Consider the following 19,748-nt stretch of genomic DNA (forward strand, 5'->3'; position numbering starts at 1 on the left):
CTCAGACCTTCTCAGCAGCTCACAGAACTGCTGGTTGAGCTATTTCCAGAACCAGGATCTCCAGGTATTACCTGTTTTGATTCTCTGAGGAGAATAGCCTACTGTTAAAGAGGAGTTAGTGCTTCTTACAATGGACAGATTTGTAGTCAGATGTTTTTCCTAGCTCTGCCCAATTCTATTCTCATTAGATCAAATAGCAGTATTATAAGAAGCTTATTTCCTGTCTTACTCAGGACAGTATCACTTCTATCCTAGAAGGAGCTGGGGAAGACTAGGGAATTATCAGAAATGCAGGAAGTGGTTAAATAATCAGCATCTCTTTAACTGTCAAGGGGACAAGGCACAAGAGTCTGTCAGCAAATTAACAAGGTCAACCCAGAAGGGGTCCATCCTTCTGTCTCTGTTCAGTAGGAGGAAAATGCTAATGCTCTGTATCCAGCCTAATGACTGGCAGGGTTCCCCTACAACTGTATCACTTGTACCTCAGCTTTATGCTAGCACATCTGTAGGTTAAGACTTTAATATCACTGTTACAGCAGTTGGTATAATGTTCATAATTTCTTTATTTGAGTAAAGTATGTACATATTTATCAAGAGAGACAATTTCACTATTTTCCAGAAGCATGTAAGACAGGAATTTTCTTGGCCATATGGTCATTATGGTTTTGTCAGTTTCCTTCCAGAGTTTATTCTGATGTCAGAATACTACCCTTGCGAGTTCAAACATAACCTGTGAGATAGCAAACACATCATTAAATCAATGACTAATTCTTAGCAATCTTTAAAACAGCTTAGACTGTAAGCCAGGAAAGAACTATAGCTGCAACTCAAAAGCTACTTGCAAAGAACTGAAGGCTAATCCCCTTGTACATTACATGAATAAGCTAATCTTGATTTTTCAAATTGAGGTATATAAATTGCACTTATTATTACATTCTTCAATGTGGTAGTGGGGAAAAAACCCACCCCAACCAACCTCTATGGTGATGAGTATTACTATCATCCACTCGAGGCGCAGAGCATGCTTTTCATTCAGGTGGTTTCGCATTAGGTCTGTCAACTCCATGCAGTGCTGAAGCTTTTCATTCATTACCTGCAACAGATTTCAAACACAGGGCAAAGCTGGATTCTACACATTGTATGAGATCACTAAAGAAACAATCCATAAAGGGGCTCACTGTAGAAAGCTGTTAACGTTTCTGTGAAAGTGCAGAATGCAAAGTCTTGTAACATGCACAAGCAATGGGAGTTCTAATACAACTCTTATTTCAATGGAGTCATAAAAAAACAAATACAAATTTAGATATGCATATGCAGGTATTAAACAGCTGCTGGGTGACATTTAGTCACAAAACAACGCAAGCAAATAACATGCAGCTTATGGGAATGCCTCAAAAGTAGCTAAATAAGTATATAAGGTTGCTGTACCACTGGAAGAGGTATCTCATGCTTATTCTGGTAGAGCAGTAAGCATTACATTGTCCTGCATTGAACTGACCTGGGTGATCATGTCATCAGTAAGAAGACTGCTTCACATCACATTTTTTTTTTTTAAACTTGTTTTCTTGCACACGTTTCAGAAAAAGAATTAAAGCTCCTCTTCTTACAACTATTTAAAGCCTAAGTTAATGGCTCAGGAAGTACAGAATCCATTTAAGTCTAGGTGGTTGAGGCAGGGTTGTTAACCTAAACTGGGTAAAAGATGTGAGTGGGTTACGAACACAGAAAGGGGGATGGTGTACAGGAGCCTATTGGTCTTTGACTTTTATAAAATTAAAATAGACATTTGTGGAGCAGTCTGTAGCCTGGCTGAGCCAATGACAGTTGAATGCAATATGGAAAATTGTTAAAACAGTAAGACACCTACCTTAACTCTGCGATTAATATTGAGAAATTGGCATGTTTTGTCATAAAGCTCTTCCAGTTTTTCTCTATCCCAGTAGAAGTCAGGTGTTATTAGCAGGTCTGAACTCAGATTTATGCGGTGTCTAAAAAGAATGGTTACTACAGTAGTTCGAAGTTCCTTTTGGCACATATAGGAGCAAATATTTACACAGTAATTAAAATAAAAATTACAAAGTTTTTCTTGTTAAGTAAAATATGAGAAGGATCTCATTCGTAATAAAAATGCACATGTAGTCACTGTTTAAACTGGTAACATCTCCTGAAACTTTTCCAAGAATACTGTAATATGCACACCTTATGCATTAATTGCTTGTAATTTTTCATGATTTCCCCTATCTGTACAGAAGTCCTTCACTATGCTGGTAGCTCACTGAAGATGATCAATATGTGAATTAAAAATACAGGGGAGGTCCTTAACAGCTTGTTTCTATTAGAGAACTCTGTAAGTCTGACAATGCTCACTGGGGAGGGGAGCACAGTTCAGAACCAAGCCACTGTCTCAACATTATAAAGGCTAGGAAATAAAGTCTTCAAGCTACTCAGGTCTTTGTATCATGCACACCTTGATTTTTTAAGTTTTGTATGGTATGATCTTCAGTGTAACAAAAAAAGTTACCTTAACGCAAAAAGTTCTCCGATTTTCTGCATGACATCTGCATGAGATAGTTTTACCTTCCTTCTTGATTTTAGTATCTGCAAAGTAACAAGTTTTACCTGCCTGATCAAATAGCATTTACTAGCAGTTAAGAAGTCTGAAGTTGTACAGCCTGAAGTATATATGACTTAAAATCTAAACACATATCAGATTTAGTAACGCTTAAGTTTGGCTTCCATAGTACCTTGCTTATCTAGCTTGGTAAGAGTATTGTCCTTCAGCTGTTCTCCCAGGTAAGAATCCTGGAACGCTTTCTGTGAATCATTTGTTCTCTTTTAATACTACTGCTATTTTTAAGGCATGACAGTTTTCTTTTTTACCTTGCTGCTGTTCAGCTTTTCCACAGATTTCTTCCTCACTTGAAAAACCGTATTATTATTTATTCTCTTCATTAATAATAAATGAGGATTTATCTTTTGAACCCTATGAATCTTATTTTTGTATGCGACATCATACAGACTTCTTATTTTAATTACATCTCATGAGAAAGTGTAGTTTAAGTGTAACACTCATGAACTCTTAATTATGTTGAAATTACAGCACACTGCTTTGAGGCCAAGCTGTCGCACTATGCTATGTTTGGTCAGGCTTTTAAATGCTGCTTGTCAACATTTATTGAGAGCAAGCAGCAGTGGCACAGAGTGGGAAAAGTTATTCCAATGCAGTTTTCTCCATGCTGTGACCCAGCCCTTTACAGACTGCCAGTTTTTTGTCCCAGCCCTTTAAAAGTGTTCTGAGCTTTCTATCTTGATGGATTTACAATCAAATACGTAAAGTATCTAGTTACTTTTTCTATATCTTCAGCTGTATCTACACTGATCCAGATTTTACATAGCACAGGAGAAAATGAGGAGAAAGATAAAAACAAGACCTCACCTCAGGAATTGACTGGATAGATTCCACAAAGTTATCCAATAACGATTCCCAAATAGCCAGTTTTACTGCAACACAGAGGTGACAAAGCATAATGCTGTGAGAGGCAGGGATGTATGCTTTCAAGTAATCATCTACATCTGCCAAAATACAGCACTGTTTCAAGACACGCTGACACAAGCATATCCATAGTGAGTTACCCATTGCACTGTACAACAAATGTATTCATACGTCTACAGACAAATTTGGGTTGCGTAACGACACAGATCTGCCTGCAGAGCCACTCTGAGCTCAGCTCTCCTCTCCAGTGGATTGGTTCAGACCCTGGAGAGGCTTTGCTTCAGCTTAGTATGGTGAGTTTGAGTGCTATACTGTGTATATGAAGCCTTTGCAAACTCCATTCCAAGGAGGCATCGCAGATGCTAGAAGTACTTAGCCTTGCTGGAGTCAAGCTGACTTCATGTGGTGCCAGTCAAGTTTCCACTGCATTTCTACAGCGTTGTGCAGAACTCTGACTCCATCTGTCCAGTGTTTGATGATGTGTGCTCAAGCTAGTGAGAATTAGCTTGTATAGACACCACCACCTGTATTTGTTGAAGCTAAATCCAAACTTAGACAGTCTCCAATTTTGTTTTTTTTTTTTGGTGAATATAATGTTAACTTCAAATATTAAAAAACAAAAGAGTATTCTCTGGAAGTTGTTAATTGCACAAGTTCTCCTGTGTCTCTACTTGAGCCTTAAAGATGATTTCTACGTGGACATGTAGAAATCAGGCTGTTCTTTAATCCTTAGATTCCCAAGGAAGAATGAAGTAATAACATCTGACCAGTTCCAAAAATTACCTCCATCCACTCAGAGAAATTAAACAGAAAAGATTTAATTCTTGAACTCTTGTGGTCATAATTGTACTAGTCAAGAAGCACAATAAACCCAAGTACTGAGCATTCTTCACGTTCATCTTATGAGTAATCCAAGTCAGAGACTTTAACAGCATTTAATTTAGCCTTTGAAAATAGACATTTCAGCTATCAATGATTATTTGACATAGTTAACAGAAAAAAAAGCTTCTGTTAGCTTCTGTTGTGTCATATTTGACTTTGACTATACTTGCATCCCTTAATAATACTGAACATTGCACTGTCTTCCTTTATGGTGTACATGTTTCATAGTAACATAACTTGGCACCAGTTATCTCCTGGGAATAAATCCCTTGCTCCATTATACGTGGCAACACTTTTTCATGCTGTGGCTTTAACAACAGCAAAAGTAAAGGCTTTTTTCCTTAGTAGCTCTTTCTTCAGCAGTCAAGAACCATTTAGTTATTATGCTGTATGTTTTGATCAAGCAGTGCATCACTTCCAGAACACGCATTCTGTTTCGTGATGTCTTCTGTTTAGAGTTATGTTCCCCCACACAGTATATGAATCTTGTAATTTACTCTAAAAGCAGCAGAGGTTTTCCTTTAAAATCTTCTTGAGGATAGCATTATTGCTGCTAGCTTCTATTCCCACTTACTACCTCATTCTAAGTCTGAACAAGCAGAGATTATTTCCTCGGTCAGAAGCATCACTGCTAAGCCTGACTTCTTCTCAGAGCCTCCTCACATAAGTACCACCATGGCACACAGTCATTGCTAACAATCCTGGAAAATATGGCCTGAGACTCCAGTCCACACACTTGATGCTGCTTGACCTCCCAAGCTGAAAATCTGTTTTACAACTCTGGTTTAGCTGGTATCAAGTTTTTTTTTCTGTTAATGATGTCATGATTAATTAAGACTACTGGCAGCTTTTTAATACTGGGCTACACTCTTGACTACCCTAAAATAATCTCAAACGTGGGCAATGGGATGCTTAGTAGAATGTCTTTAGCAAAGTATTTCCTTAAGGAGTTCTGTTCATCTTTAAGATTTAAATTGCAAAAAGTAATTCACATTTAAGGAAGACAAAGTAAGAATGAATCCTCCCACTGATGTGCAATCAGTCTTTATACAGTTTATCAAAAGCAGATACTAAGTCTTCTCCAACCTTTCAATGTACAAGTCCCACTCACAATGGCACTTCACTAAATCTGTAGAATGAACTGATAGTACACAACAGTATGAACTCACCAGAAAGACACAGGGCATTTGAAAAGGCAAATTTCTGCAGAATGACTTCATCAGTATCCAGCTCAGAATTTAACAAGATTTCTCCCTTATGAAGCTTTGATTGCCCTCTGTAAGAACAAGATTGAAGCATCTTCATCGACTAAGCCAAACAGCGAAGAAACATTTAAAGAACAATTAATGCAAGAAAGATTGGTTGTTTTATATAAAGATAACGATCTATCTACATGGCTATCGCCCTTGTTGCATTTTACTCATGTTCAATACAAAAATAACCAAAACAGATAACTAAAAATAAGTTCCTCAGTCTTAAGACTATGTCAGGAATCACAAATTCCACAACTGGATAGTCCACACAGTTTTCAAATAGCCGGAAAACAAACAAACAAATAAAACCAAAACCCAACCAACTAAAAAACCCACAGTTGTCCTCTTAACAAATTACTTTAAATGAACTCAAAACTCATTAGCTCAGCTTATGTTATTGTCTCCTGAGTAGTTTTTCAGTGCTGTTGGAAAATTACAAATAAATGACATCACCAATAACATTGATAAGTATCTCCACAGAGATCATTTGCTCTCCATGATGAAAAAAATAGTTAAAAAGACAGGATGGGTGCCAGATTTATCTGTCCACATTACTCAAGACATATCTTTCCTAGGAAGTGAAGTATGTTGTATGGGGCTGCTGAATCACGGCCTGAACCTTTGATTGATCACCTGAGGCAAGCAATGAGTCAGCCATGGAAGCACAGGTGAAGGCAATTCACCTGTGCTGCAGGAAGGGGTGGAGCCTGGCTGCACCTCTCCTAGACCCATTTAAGAGCTGACTGCCAGTGGGGAAAGATCTCTCTGGAGATCCGCTCCATTGGAGTTCATCTCACAAGTCCAGGACAGGGTGAGTGACTTTCTCTTATTTCTCCAATATAAATTCTATTAGCCAAGCTCCTGGATATACATCTATACCATCTGTATATCCACTGATTAAACATATGTGCAGAACACAACTTTGTATTTGAACCTAGAGTTTATCCAGAAAAATTCTGTACCTCCTTTAAAATCCAAATTGTCTCAATAATGGATATTTGTTTTCCCTGCAAGGCACTTATGTTCTCTTTGGGACACCTGAAGAACGTGCTCAGTTGTGTGGACGTGGAGCTTCATAATTTATAAACTCTAACATATAACCAAGTCATAAAGGTCGCTGATTGAAAGTTCAGCAGTTCAGCAAAATCCGTGAATTTGTGTTTACCTACTTGTTCTTTACCTATTTTACTCATTTGAAAAGAAAAAAAAAATTGGAAAGCGTATTTTTACCAGTTGCTTTCACTTGAATTTGTTTTAGAAGTCTGTAAGCTATTGAATAAACACAAGCACTTGAAAATACTTACTCTCCTATTCTATAGTTCATCTCTTCGTTTTCCCAGTGGACTAATGCAATTTCATATGGCTGAATTTCATGCTGTTCCAGCACTCGCATTATATTCTTCATCTAAGAAAAAGACAATGCATGTAACAGTAGTTACTACTGTAACATATTATCACTCTATGAAGAGCTAGCATGTAATACATTGATGAAGGCAACTTTCCTGCTTATTAATGTTATTCAAATAAAAACAAGTAGGTGTGCTAGTAACTTTTTTGTATTGGAAGGAAGCAGTTATTACCAGTTTATTTTGGAAGCTATGTGGACGAATTTTGTGCCTGTGAACAACTGCAAAGGATCTGTGAAGATGTCATTCAATGCCTGCATTTATAAAACAAGGTAAGGATTAACTACAGCAGCAGTAAAGACTTCAATGAAGAAGTATAACAGTGAGCTGCACAGACTTTGGCAGATGTCTGAGTGTGGGAAGAATCTTCAGGAGAAATACATCAGGTGGCCATTTCTTCCAAAACTACTAGTTTGCTAAAATCAATAGTTTTGTTTCAGTGACCATTATATATTCTGAATATTGTAGTTAAATATATGTATATACACACACATATATATACATATAAAAATATATACTTTTTTTCATTTTTTTCAGTAGGGAAGTGCATGTTGTTAGGCCAACCAGTTAGTTACACTGCTTCCAGGGAAGTCGTGCTAAAACCATGCCAGAACTAACTATCGATCCATAATGCAGTATGCCAGATTTCAGGGGTATATTTACCTGGATCCTGATAGCCTCGTTGGCACTGTGGAGTCATGATCAATATAGTAATAGTTACACTGATAGCAAACGAAGAGTCTATTTCAAAACTACTTCCAGCTCAGAGTAAGATCTAACAAAGATTTACAGACCATAACCGACTGTGTGAAATTCACGTGCTTTGTAATACTTCATTACGTGCATACTTCCAAAGTTCTGCCATTCATCTGGATAACAGGAAATGATGTTTCAGTGGCAGCTTTCATTTAAAGTGATACAAAAGCTTCCATTAATCGAGAGGAGTTTATTCCTGGCCCAGCCTAATTTTATGGAAGGAACTACCTGTCACACAGTACATCTCAGTACACACAAGAGATCTTTTGGATTCATTAAGTGCAAACTCTCGCAATCAGCAGTGATTGCATCACAGAATCACCTTCTAACAAAACTGATGCACTCCACCTTGAAGCTAGTTTATTTTTTTTGCCCTCGCTATTTTTGGTGGGTGTATGGGAACTGCTAAGTCATGGCCTGAACCAATGACTGAGCACCTGGTGAAGGGACACAGCCAGTCCTGGGAGCACAGGTGGAACCAGGTTCCATGCCTCCCTAAGTCTCATTTTAGGACTGGCTGCTACCAGGGAAAGACTTCTACCTGGAGATCCCTTTCTTTGGAGTGTTTGGTAAGCCCTAATCCTTAGGATGGATAAGTGAATATTTCTTTCTTTCTTTAACTGGGTTGTGACCATCACCCTTTTTTGTAATTTAGAACTGGTTATCTGTTGTTATCTTTCCCTACAGTGGGGAGGATATTGCTCAACCTTACTGCGTAGGTATCTGAAAAAAGTATTTTACAATTTCAAATCTCAGTTACAACAGCCTGTAGTTATTACTACTTCTGTTAAGTGTCCATTAGCTTGAAATAGTTTTTCCTCCCCTAGTATTCATTCTGGAGTACTTTTAAAGAGCTATTTTGTCCATTAATAGTGAGTCCCTACACACCATTTTACTGAATTACTTTCAGTTTCAGTTCAACAGGCCTTTTTTTCTTTGTTTCAGTTCGTTAAAACTCATGCATAAAAAATACTGCCCCCGTATTTGAGCAAGGTTTTTGAAAACTAAAACAAAGAACTAAAACTTTTCACAGAATAAAAAAGGCAGTTTTTCTCTTTATAAATAAAACTAACAAAAGCACCAACTAAAGTTGCTCCTGACAGTAAGAATGTATCAGGTTCTCAGTGGTACTTAAACATGGAAAAAAAAAAATACATGAAAATTAGATTTTTCAGAGGGCAGAGGTGCCCAATTCATAAAAATCAACAGGAGTTGGTCAGCTAGTCTTCAGCAACACCTGTGAGTCAATAGCACAGTTACTGCCATAGCACCCTGCAAGGTTTGAAGGAAGACCTAGTGTATTTGTAGGCTAGCTGAGGTAACCCTCCAAAACAGACAGAAAATCAGGAGCGTTTCAGATCTGATACAAAAAACAAACCTGAATGCAGAAGTAGTTCACATCTGGAAGCAACTACTGTATTTTCATTTATGTTAGTGAAAATCTGTCTATAAATTGTCCATCTCAGTATCACCTGTTTAACATACCAATTAGTTTCACATATACTGCTTACAGAGAAGATCAATGCCTTTATCTATCTAAGCTCAAATTTACTTAACCACAGTAAAAGCAAAAAAAACCCTAGAAATATATTCATAAAAATAAATATGCCTGCAGCATACCCCTCTTGGTGGGCAAATAATCATAAGGGATACATTATTTCAATATTGATATTTTTTTAACAATTATACCAACCAATGAAAACCTTCCTTTAGGAAAAACTGCTCACTGGTAGAAGCATAAGACAATGTAAAAAAAACAACTGTTTTCAAACTTTGCCCCTTGCAAGTCATCCAAATGTAAGTTTTGACTTAAATGGCTCTGGAGTGATCTTTTACTGCTCGTTTATTTTCCTTCACATTCATTTCTTTTAAATAACCATATGTTGATTTTTTTTTTTCTGATTTACTTTTTCAGTATACATTGCTGTAGGGGGAAAAAAATTCTCTCTGCCAACCTCACGAGATTAAGGTTTCAGATTTTTGGACTTAAGAGATTTCACCCCCTTTGTACATTACATATCTATTCTGCACAGAAAGACAGGCTTAGAAGGTCACTTATAGGCAATGTATCAGGAACCCACACTCTTGAGGGCAGCAGCCGCACTTCTTAGAGAAGAATCACTGCTTTTCCTTCCTGGAGAGATCCAAGTTCTCAGAAAAAAAACAAAGCACAATGGGCTTTGTGGGACTGACAAGACATCTGCTGACGAAGCTTTAACAAATGGTTTTTCTTTACTTACACTTTTCTCATCCACATTCCAAAACACAACAGCCCCTTCCCTGTGAATTCAAGGAAAAACTGAGGTGTAATTACACTATTTTAAATGTACTTTAATGCAATGCTCAAATTGTATGGTGGCAATTCTTGACACTATGAATTATGGAATTTAATACTAATGCACAGAGACTATGCAATAGTTGCTTTTTTAACCATACTTCAGTGTAAAATATTAAAATGTCTGGTTTCTTTCCCTGAGTAACTATGATTTCTTTTTTTTTAATTCTGAATCATTTAGATTGGACAGTTATTCCTTGAGCTTCATGAGGTGGTTTTTAGCAAACTGCGCTGCTTTTGCGGGAATGCTATTTGTAAGATAATGTTTCAGACATAGTTTATAACTTACCTGAAGAAAAAAATCATGCCAGGATCATCTTCTTTCGCGGATTTCTCAGTACCCATCACTAAAACGTTCGCAGCATCTAGTTTGAAATAAATGAACAAACAAAAGTTCAAAATGCAGAATTATTTAAACTTCTAAATGCCGTAGCTGCAAGCACAATTCCAGTTCAAAGTCAGTTCTGTATCCTATTTTTTCTGATTAAAAAGCTCTAATATAAAGCTACACAGCTTCTCTGAAGCGTCTCATGCTAGATAGGCTCAGCTATGATGCTGAACTTCACTGGAAACTATTGTTAATGAAATTCAGTTGTTTTAAAGAACAAAAGAAAGACTTAAGAAAAAACTGATGCAGGGCACAGTAAATAACCAAGAGCAGAATACAGAAGGCAGAAGTGGACACGTAGCATGGAAATAAGCCCACAGTTGTAGAGTAATTACCAACATCTCTTTCTCTTTTATTTAGCAAGGGACTAATCTGCACTCATATTTTGCTGACTGTGCTTTGATAGAAACCTGAAAAAGCATACCCCCAAGACAGCAGAAGTTACATCTGTGTTTTCCTTTGGATCAAAGCATGCTTTTGAAACAAATCTTCTAGTCACTCTCATTTACCATACTTTCGATTTGCATTGCAGAAGTGTCAGAATGCAAAACTGTATCTATTTTGCATGAAATTAAACTGAAAAACGAATTCCAGCCACTAATAGGGGTTCATTACAGGAGACCAGACTCAAGCCAGTGTATGCAGAATGTCTCCAGTGTGGATCCTGAGTTCTCAAACCAGTTTTTTCTCCTGCCCCCTACATATTTGCTTTGCTGTACTACTTTGCTAATGCGGGCATTGCTGCACTGGGACCAGGCAGACTAAGGTGACAGGAAGAGCTAAATAAATATAGGATGCACTTTTGCAAGTAGCTGAATTGAGACCATGCAGCTGATCTGTATGAACTCTTGAAGATTTCTCTTTCGCTTGCTATTCCAGTTCAGGAACAACTGATTTGATGAATCACTAGGGCAGGTTCTGGGTGTGAAGCTGGAGTTTACCACAGAGGAAACATTTGTCTGCACTTTCTCATTTGCCTTTTCAAGTATTGCCCTTACTTAATCTTCCTTTATCCTCTCCAGATAAAATATATACAGTGAATGTCCTTCTGGTTCCTTATAAGGAGGGCTACAGTATCAGCCTCTAAAATACTTTTAAGGTGGTTGAAAAAGAATGATATTAGGAAGAACGCTACAAAGCAACAAATTCCCACTAATTGCTAATTTAGATTTCTATATGCTAGTATTTTTCAAATGTATGAGATACAACTTTTGACTGGGTAACTTAGCATTGTTACATCTACATACCAACCACCACCAAGTTCGCTGTCAAAATCAAACAAACTTCCTGAACAACTTTGACAGAGTATCTATTGTAAGGAGTCAAAAACACACCATAAATAAATGAAAGAATTGGCAAAACCCACACTCCCAGAGTAAAATACCAGCAACAGTAACATAAGCATCACAGCAGTTCGGGATAACTCTATCCTGAAGCACTAAGAAGAGTGTTATTTTTAATCCAAAGGAACTACGAAAGAACATGGAGCCTATACTATGTAATGCCTTCTTTCTGAGAAAGACAGCCAGTTCTCAAGTAATCTTTATAAAGATCCACCGGAGTGCTGTCACGCTTGGTTTCTTCAGAGAGGCAACCGGACATTTGATAACCTCATGAAATGTCCATGAAGGATATCTTTTGCTTCACATAATCTGTTCATTCACAAGAAATAATAAATCCATTGCCAACATACGAAAATCACAGCTGTTCTAGGGCTAGAAGGACTTTAAGCTATAAAAAGCTCTACTTGTTCTTCTCTTGTAGTGCGCTTCAGCTATTTCCATGCCATACCTTCCCAAGTCTTCAGAGATACTTTGTATAGATCCGGAACCAATTATTGCTGAAGGGAACCATTCAACAATTACCAGGATATATTTGGCCCAGTATAAAGTATCAACTACATTCTCTTCACCAGAACTAAATATCTATATGTGTATCTTCTACATTTCATGTAGTCAGCAAGATTCTCTCTCATGTGCCTCCAGCCCTCAGCAACTTACATTAATAGAAATGTGGGTATGGAAAGAAGGTGCAACACTTCAAATTACAAAACTGTTGACAGCTGAACCTCTGTGGTATCACATTACTGAAACACTGATTAAAATAAACTTTCAGAAAATTTTCAGTTAGTGAATTTCTATAAAAGAATAATTTCTATTAGAAAATTTCACTTATGTTTCCTTGAATGTATTTTCAAGACCATCTGATTTTTTTTATTCTTTTAGTATAATAGTAATTTAGGAAAAAAATATTATACAGTAACAGCAAAATGATTAGCTTTAATTTTTATTCTATTCAAAGCAAATGGAATTTTAAATAGAGCTATATTTATACATTCCAGGGTATTACCAAAATGAAAACATATGAAGTTATAAAAATTAAATATCTCACCCATATTTCATTTCCCAAGATATAATACTGCTTTTAAGATGCTTTAAAAATCTACCTCTGGGCAAACTTGTTATTTCAACATATCCATGGGAAGTCAGGTCATGACACAGATTACCAAGATGATATTCATCTGCTGTTGCAAAGGCTGTGCACTGCATCAGATTCTGTGCCAAAGGAATAAAAATTTGAGTTAGGGAAAGGCCGAAGCAAGACGTACACAAGACATGCTCATGTTTGCCTCAAAGCAATCACAAGGGTGATGTTTTTCATTTATTCACTCTCTTCTACTGTATCACTATTCTGCTGTCCACTTGGTGTACAAATACTAATGAGATCAGTTACTCCCTATTAAGTGGGGAAGCAAACATAACCCACATTGATAGACTGAGATCCAACTACGTGTCACGAGTAAGTCACATCAACAAACTTCATGATAAGGCCACAAATGGAACCCCTTCTTCCCTCAACGGCAGTGAAATGCTTTGGCAGTACAGCCACGGTTGCTCACCTCTCCCACAGCCTATGACATACTGGCTGACCAGCAAAATCAAAAGCAAGACACCCTGAATACCAGCCTATAGATCTCTGAAGATGCATGGAGTCAAACTATCCCAGTCTGCTTAGCAAACATAAGCTCCAACTGCAAATGCTGTGTTCTGAGCACTGAGCTTACCTGCCCAGGTAACTCCTGGGACCTAAACCATCATAGCACTGCAGCACAGCAAGTCACAGACCTTCAGTGCCAGCCCAAACGCTGCACATCATCAGTGTTTCCCTCTAAGTGAAATCTTGCACTGACAACACAGTCTCAACTGAAACCACAGCTGAGTGGTACACAACAGCCAGAGTTTGTCTCCATGTTCCACAGTCCTACATAAATAAAATGCCACAGTGAAACAAATAACTGGCACCATGCAAGAAGATGAGGAAAAGTGATACTGACTCACAATAAGATCAACTCACGCACAGCAGAGAAATCAAACATCTGCGTAAAAGCTTTCCTGATGAATTCAACAAGGCACAATAAACCGGTCTACAAAACCTACTCCCCATTTTAAGCACATTTCTTTGTTCTGATACCTCATATATCCCATTAGAACGTTTTTCAGTACAATGTAATGGAAGATATCCAGAAAGCAATGCTTCTCATTGCAGATCAGTCGCTTTCCAGCTTTTTGTAACTAACCCAAGGGGTGATGTGACTAACAACAAATGTACAGAAGAGCTGTACTCATCTGCAAGTGCTTATATCCACAGTATGCTTCAACTTAAAATTCAAATAATATTCTCATGGCACTCATGTGCTATCAAACTGCAACACGTGAAAAGGTGCTCTGCTCCTTAAGGAGGCCCAGAACCAGGAAGCTGGGTCAAGGCCCACGTTTAAACGTTTTATTCTTAATATTAACCTTGTTGTCATTCCCAAAGTTTTGTTTACATCACTTTCTTTCAGTGACCACTAACAGTAATTCTGTAGTCACGTTCCCATGACTGTGCCGTTAACACAGTTAACTGCAGGTAACAGTGGAACAGAACTGTATTTTCAGTTCTCTTGCTGCAGTACCTTTGAAAAGTTGCATTCTTATAGTATCATCTGTACAAATCCGTTCCCAGCATCTAAACTGCCAGTGTAAATTATACATTTTAGATTCTTCCAGAAAGCTCTGGTTAATATAAGCACACACACGCTGCCATGAAATCCTTCAGGGAGCACACCGTTATCTTCTAGCTAGTATATCACCTGAAAATCCTTACCCTGATCTATACTTTCTGTAATTTAATTTGTCTTTGTTCACTTCGAGGTAGATGTGCTACAGGACAGACTGTTTAATTTATGGCTATGATTTTAGTTTTCATGCAAAGACTTTAATTAGCAGCAGAAGTTGGCTGCCAATATGTGCCTGAAATAGCAGTTTGCATATGTAGCTTGGATATGGTTCTTTTTTTTTTATCATTTTTAAACAATGCACTGTTTCACCTTTACTAAAATATTGTTCAGTGAGGGACATTTAGCATGGGTGTGGAGCTTAAGACACATATAATTTATGTGTCCACAGCCATTCTAGGTGCTCAGGCTTCCATGGTAGTTGATGGAGATGTAACACAGAGGTCCATAGTCAGCTCATCCTAAAACACCTGTGTCAACTGGCTGGTAAACCTTCATCCCACACTGTCTGTTACGTCACCTGCAAACTTGCCTAAAATAAAGGCAGCTCTGTCCTGCTGACAGCAACTCCAGCCACTTGCCACCTCCTCTTCCTGGCTGCACCTGGGTTCATTAAGATACAGTTTGGAGCTTCAAAGCAACCATAAGATCAGCCATTCTAAGTACTCATTTTCTGTATCATCATCCCCCCAGCAACTGCACAGGAACTATCATTCTCATAACTCATCCCTTGCATTTTGAGAATGCAAACATTTTTAAGGAAGAAAAGCCATAAAATGAACTTAAACTTATCATCATCGCAGGCATTCATCTTATCTCAAGGATACCTGCTACTCCACCTTCAGTTGATTTTCAAGCTTTGTCTAGGCAACAGCATTAAAAATCAACTTAAAGGCTCCTCATGTCTTGTGAGACCTTGTGAGATGAGTAACTAATCCGAGTAGCAGTGACACTACGCACTGAATGGCTAACCAAACCAGTTATCATGTTGCAGTAAGATCTCCATCTATCCTGAAAAACTGGTCTAATGATCATTTATCACTGCTGGTGCATTCTATCTGCAGACAGCACCTGAAGATGAGTGCTTAGAAGGTGCTTATCCATGGACCACTCTGCAAAAGAAAGTTGTTAATGAGCCCATCAAACAGAAAACATCAGGGACCTCAGGGTTCACCTAACTGAAAACCTACGGAGTCTACAGCATGTCTCCAGGGGCAGACTGTGAAGGAAGGCAGCAGCCAGCTCTAAGCTGCATTGGAAACACGGCTTATGTTACTGGAGGGATCTTGGTCACTTCAAAACATGCAGAGGAAGACAAGATCAGCTTTTTTGTGACACCAGGATTTAGAGAAAAATGACAGCATGGTGAAAAAAATACATTAAGGATTCTCCATTCACAGTACCTATATCAGTCATCTTACCGAAAACAGTCTCACCTTTCAGTTAGCTCTTTACATTACGTATCTACAAGGGAGTATACATATAGGTTCCAAAGGAAATAGAAAAAAAATAGCAGCTTATTCCAAAATGCTGTCAGCCTGCACAGGGTCAGGGTGACAGCCTGGCAGTACCCCTGTAGATGGAGCTGTATGTTTGACAAAACCACGCACTGTTTATCTAAAAATTGAAAATGGTTTGTTAGGTCCTAGTTTACATGATTTCTGGCACACTGTTTTGCAATGCGGGATCTTCCCCAGAAATGATATTAGTTCAGTCTACCCGGCAGAATGTTTTCAATTTCTTCAAAATGGAAGAAACTAAAAATAGCAGTGTGTATTACTTGCAAGGACATACATGAAACTATAAAACAAAGAAACTGTTAGCACTTCATACTGCCATTCAAAAACCTTAGGTATCTAAAAAAAAGTCATTTAAATCCACTCAACAGCAAGCTCATAGTATAATCAGAAAGCTTGGAACAGTATCGGTATATGGTTAAGAGAAAATTCTATATTTTATTCTTTCAAAGCAACAGGAAAATTCAAGTGGGAAATGAATTTTCTACAATGGAGACTTGATGGTACATTATATCATACTCCTGTTAGTCATATAAGATACTAACAGGAGCTTATACGTCTGGAAGGCAATCATTAAGACATCACTTTCTGTGCTCACATTCAGCAGACCATATAATAGGCATATTTTGCAATGTGCAAGCTATTTCTGGAAGCACAACACTTGTCTCAATCTCATCTATAGTACTATTTTGTTAGCAACACGCTGGAACTCAGTTGTTATTGTAGCTTGAGGAGAACAACATTTCCAACTTCATGATTTTCCTTAGAGATCTTATATTCAAGTGTGCTTACAGTCTGCTTTGGCTAGAATTAGTAGGGCTCGCAAAGACCTATCTCAGGGAGTAACTGCTACAAGTATGCACTGTTCCAGTTACTCATCCTGTTTACCTGATTTTATCCACAAGAGATTGTTGTGGCAGTTAATCTGTAGACCCAGGAGCCTGGTGATCCAGGTGCTATTTCTACACATGGAATAATCTTGCTCAAGTTACACAGGCTACATCTGCAGCTCAGTTCTTCCACTGATTGCACAGAAATAACCTTCTATTTTTCTGAAATACTGCGAGGCTTCGAATGTTAAGTATAGTGATCCTCATTCACATGTTGCTACAAAAATATATTTTATCACTAAAAATAAATTTGCTGTAGTGTGAAAGCTATTTCACTAAGGCTTGAAATGTTGTGTCTGTTTATAAAAAAATAGAAAAACACAGTCTAAACTGAAAGTTTCTGAAACCTAGTTTGAATATTTGTAAACTTGGTATTACTTATTCTCATCTTGATTTCTGTTAGCAATAGAATGAAGCCTTGATACTGGATGGAATTGGACAAGCAAGAATACCAATGGAAATTTAAGTTACTCTGAAAGGCAGATCTTGCTCCTCAATATTAAACATGAGAACATTGCCTTAAATAATTTTTAAAGGATTTCCTATCTTTCTGTTTTAGAAATCAACTCTCTTCCCTCCCCTTTGTTACACATTGCTGGTAAACCTTCACTTCATCTCCAAACTATCTGACACATCTGTTTCTACCAAGTTAGCTTCTGTCTGCAGAGTTTCAAATCCTCTGAGGTCATGGTCGGGTAAATAATGAAGTCCTCTTCATCAAATAAACATGTTAATTTCATTAAAATGTTAATCTAAACCCAAATCTAAATCTAAATTAAATTGATAAAGTTCCTTGAACAATATATAGAATGTAAATTCTGTTTCTTTACCTCCATGTCTGACAATAGCGGCTGGTTAGCTCTGGAGGGCTGCTTGGTCCTTGGTGCCTTTGGTGGCCTTTTAACTGGCTGGGTACTTGGTTTTGGAATAATTTTACTAGTTGATACAATCGAGTAAAATCTTGACGATATGTTCCCGAGCTTTTTAATATACTCCACATTGAGTGTGTAGTTTTCCATTGCTGCCAAGCCAAAACGTTTCCAGGGTGGGAAAAACATCTCCCCACCCTGATAATAAACACTTTTTCCCAAAGCAGATACATTTCCTTGGATCATTTGCCAATTCTTGACTTGCATACAGGGACTTGTCAAACAAGGGGAAGCAATCTTTGGAGCATACGAGTTCCCAATCTTCTTAGCTGTTCCGTGATCCGTTCTGTCAACATCATTATCCAGCTTTAGAAGACGATGTCCAGTTTTATTAAAACTTTGGCATCGGCATATTGTAGTTAAAGAGTGAAAAGATGTAGTTTGAAGGCGCAGGAGTTTCAGTCTCATTGCTTCCCTCTGAACTGTATTTAAGACAAATAAAATGCTCTATCAGACCTTGGGAAAGAAATACTATTTTTCCCTTAGCTAAAAGGTGAGTCATATTTTTTGGGGGTTTGTTAGTACTCCCAAACACAGTGATGGGTCTGTACAGCTTTTTCCCAATGCTATGGGACTACTCTAAGAACAAAGCACATTAATGAACTGTGTGCTTGCAATACATGGTGGGAGAAGCAGAACAGGCTGCTGGATCAACAAGTAAGCAGGTGCCTTTTTCATTTGCCGCTCACTCTGCACAGCAGTCTCTGCTCCCAGTAACCCAATGATGTAACTACTCATAAGCAAGCACTCAGCTTAAAAAGGGTTTAGGCTGCTGTGTGAGTCCCTCATACACTATAGAAGCAACCACCAGATTACTGTGTGCTATATTGAAATACCACCTACAAAACACGCACATTGACCAACATCAGCTGAAGGTCTGCATCACTAGCAGCCAAGAGCTGGCTGGATGTGCCTCTGGGCAGCCTGGTTGAGTGGTTGGTGACCCTCCACATAGCAGGGGGTTGAAACTAGATCATCTTTGTGGTCCTTTTTAACTCAGGCCATTCTATGAAGAAGAAGAGCAGATCCAGCTCCGCTTGGCTGTCCTGAATGAAGGGAGAACCAAATAAATCAGATTATGGTGCTGACCCCACAGTTAAGTAACAGTGCAGACTGCTGGCAGGTCTACCTGTGCTGACAGGAATGTGTACTGTTATTCCAATAGCCCAGAACAAAAATGGGTTCCTAGACGTATTTGTGCTTCACTGTATGCAGTAATCAAATCAGAAAGCAGGCTTAGCATCTCAGTGGGTCTGCTGCACTTGCTGCAGTGCCAAGTCCTGCTCCCTCCTGCCGTCATTAACCAGGAACACTTCTCTAGTGGCACAAAATCAATGTTCAGCACCTTATTAACAAAAAGAAAAGTTGGTGAGTTGCATCGTTTGAGGAAAAGTCAGCGCAAGGCTGTTCTTCCCAAGTTATACAAGGGATATTCACCATCAGCTGTGCACCTCATGCAGCACTAAGATCACCATTTTCTGGAGGAGCACATCACTTAATGCAGAGAGTGAGGCCCAGATGCTGACTGGGCTCATTCTCATGTAACTTAATGGAGGAGAGATGTGCTAATTCTGACGGATGTTGCATGTAGTTGTACAAAAAGTGGCACGGAACACATTTAGGCTACGACAGAAGAAGTAATTGATGTCGGGTATAACTGTGCATGCTTTCAACTTGTAATGTTATTCCAGCCTGTAAACATGTCGCTGGCAGACGTACACGAATAAGCGTATTACTTTAATTTTAAGCTCCATCCAGCGTTCAGGAACGGTACACAGGCGCTGGGCAGGACGCACGGAGCTGACAGGCCGCGCCACAACCCTGTGCCGCCTCACGGCGCCG

The 19,748-nt window shown here is 38.4% G+C and overlaps 1 protein-coding gene across 4 annotated transcripts; it reads right to left on the bottom strand.

The window, feature by feature from the left end:
- Positions 1–545: 545 nt before the first annotated feature.
- Positions 546–18,926, bottom strand: RMND1 (required for meiotic nuclear division 1 homolog). Of its 4 annotated transcripts, none has more exons than XM_010707187.3 (12): positions 18,761–18,914; positions 17,808–18,328; positions 12,960–13,068; positions 10,415–10,490; positions 10,031–10,070; positions 6,933–7,033; positions 5,545–5,651; positions 3,437–3,501; positions 2,522–2,598; positions 1,868–1,988; positions 977–1,093; positions 546–730 (listed from the first exon to the last, which is right to left on the bottom strand). In XM_010707187.3, the coding sequence occupies exons 2-12, from the start codon at positions 18,312–18,314 to the stop codon at positions 698–700; spliced, it is 1,353 nt and encodes a 450-aa protein (XP_010705489.1). In that variant the 5' UTR covers positions 18,315–18,328; positions 18,761–18,914; the 3' UTR covers positions 546–697. The 4 variants fall into 4 exon arrangements, 3 of the variants coding, with proteins under 3 accessions (XP_010705489.1, XP_019468455.1, XP_019468456.1); XR_002112099.2 differs by lacking the exon at positions 546–730 and adding an exon at positions 1,499–1,691; XM_019612910.2 differs by lacking the exons at positions 6,933–7,033; positions 10,031–10,070 and having other exon boundaries at positions 18,761–18,908.
- Between the last annotated feature and the right edge of the window lie 822 nt (positions 18,927–19,748).

Source organism: Meleagris gallopavo, chromosome 2, assembly GCF_000146605.3.
Source record: "Meleagris gallopavo isolate NT-WF06-2002-E0010 breed Aviagen turkey brand Nicholas breeding stock chromosome 2, Turkey_5.1, whole genome shotgun sequence".
Taxonomy (NCBI): domain Eukaryota; kingdom Metazoa; phylum Chordata; class Aves; order Galliformes; family Phasianidae; genus Meleagris; species Meleagris gallopavo.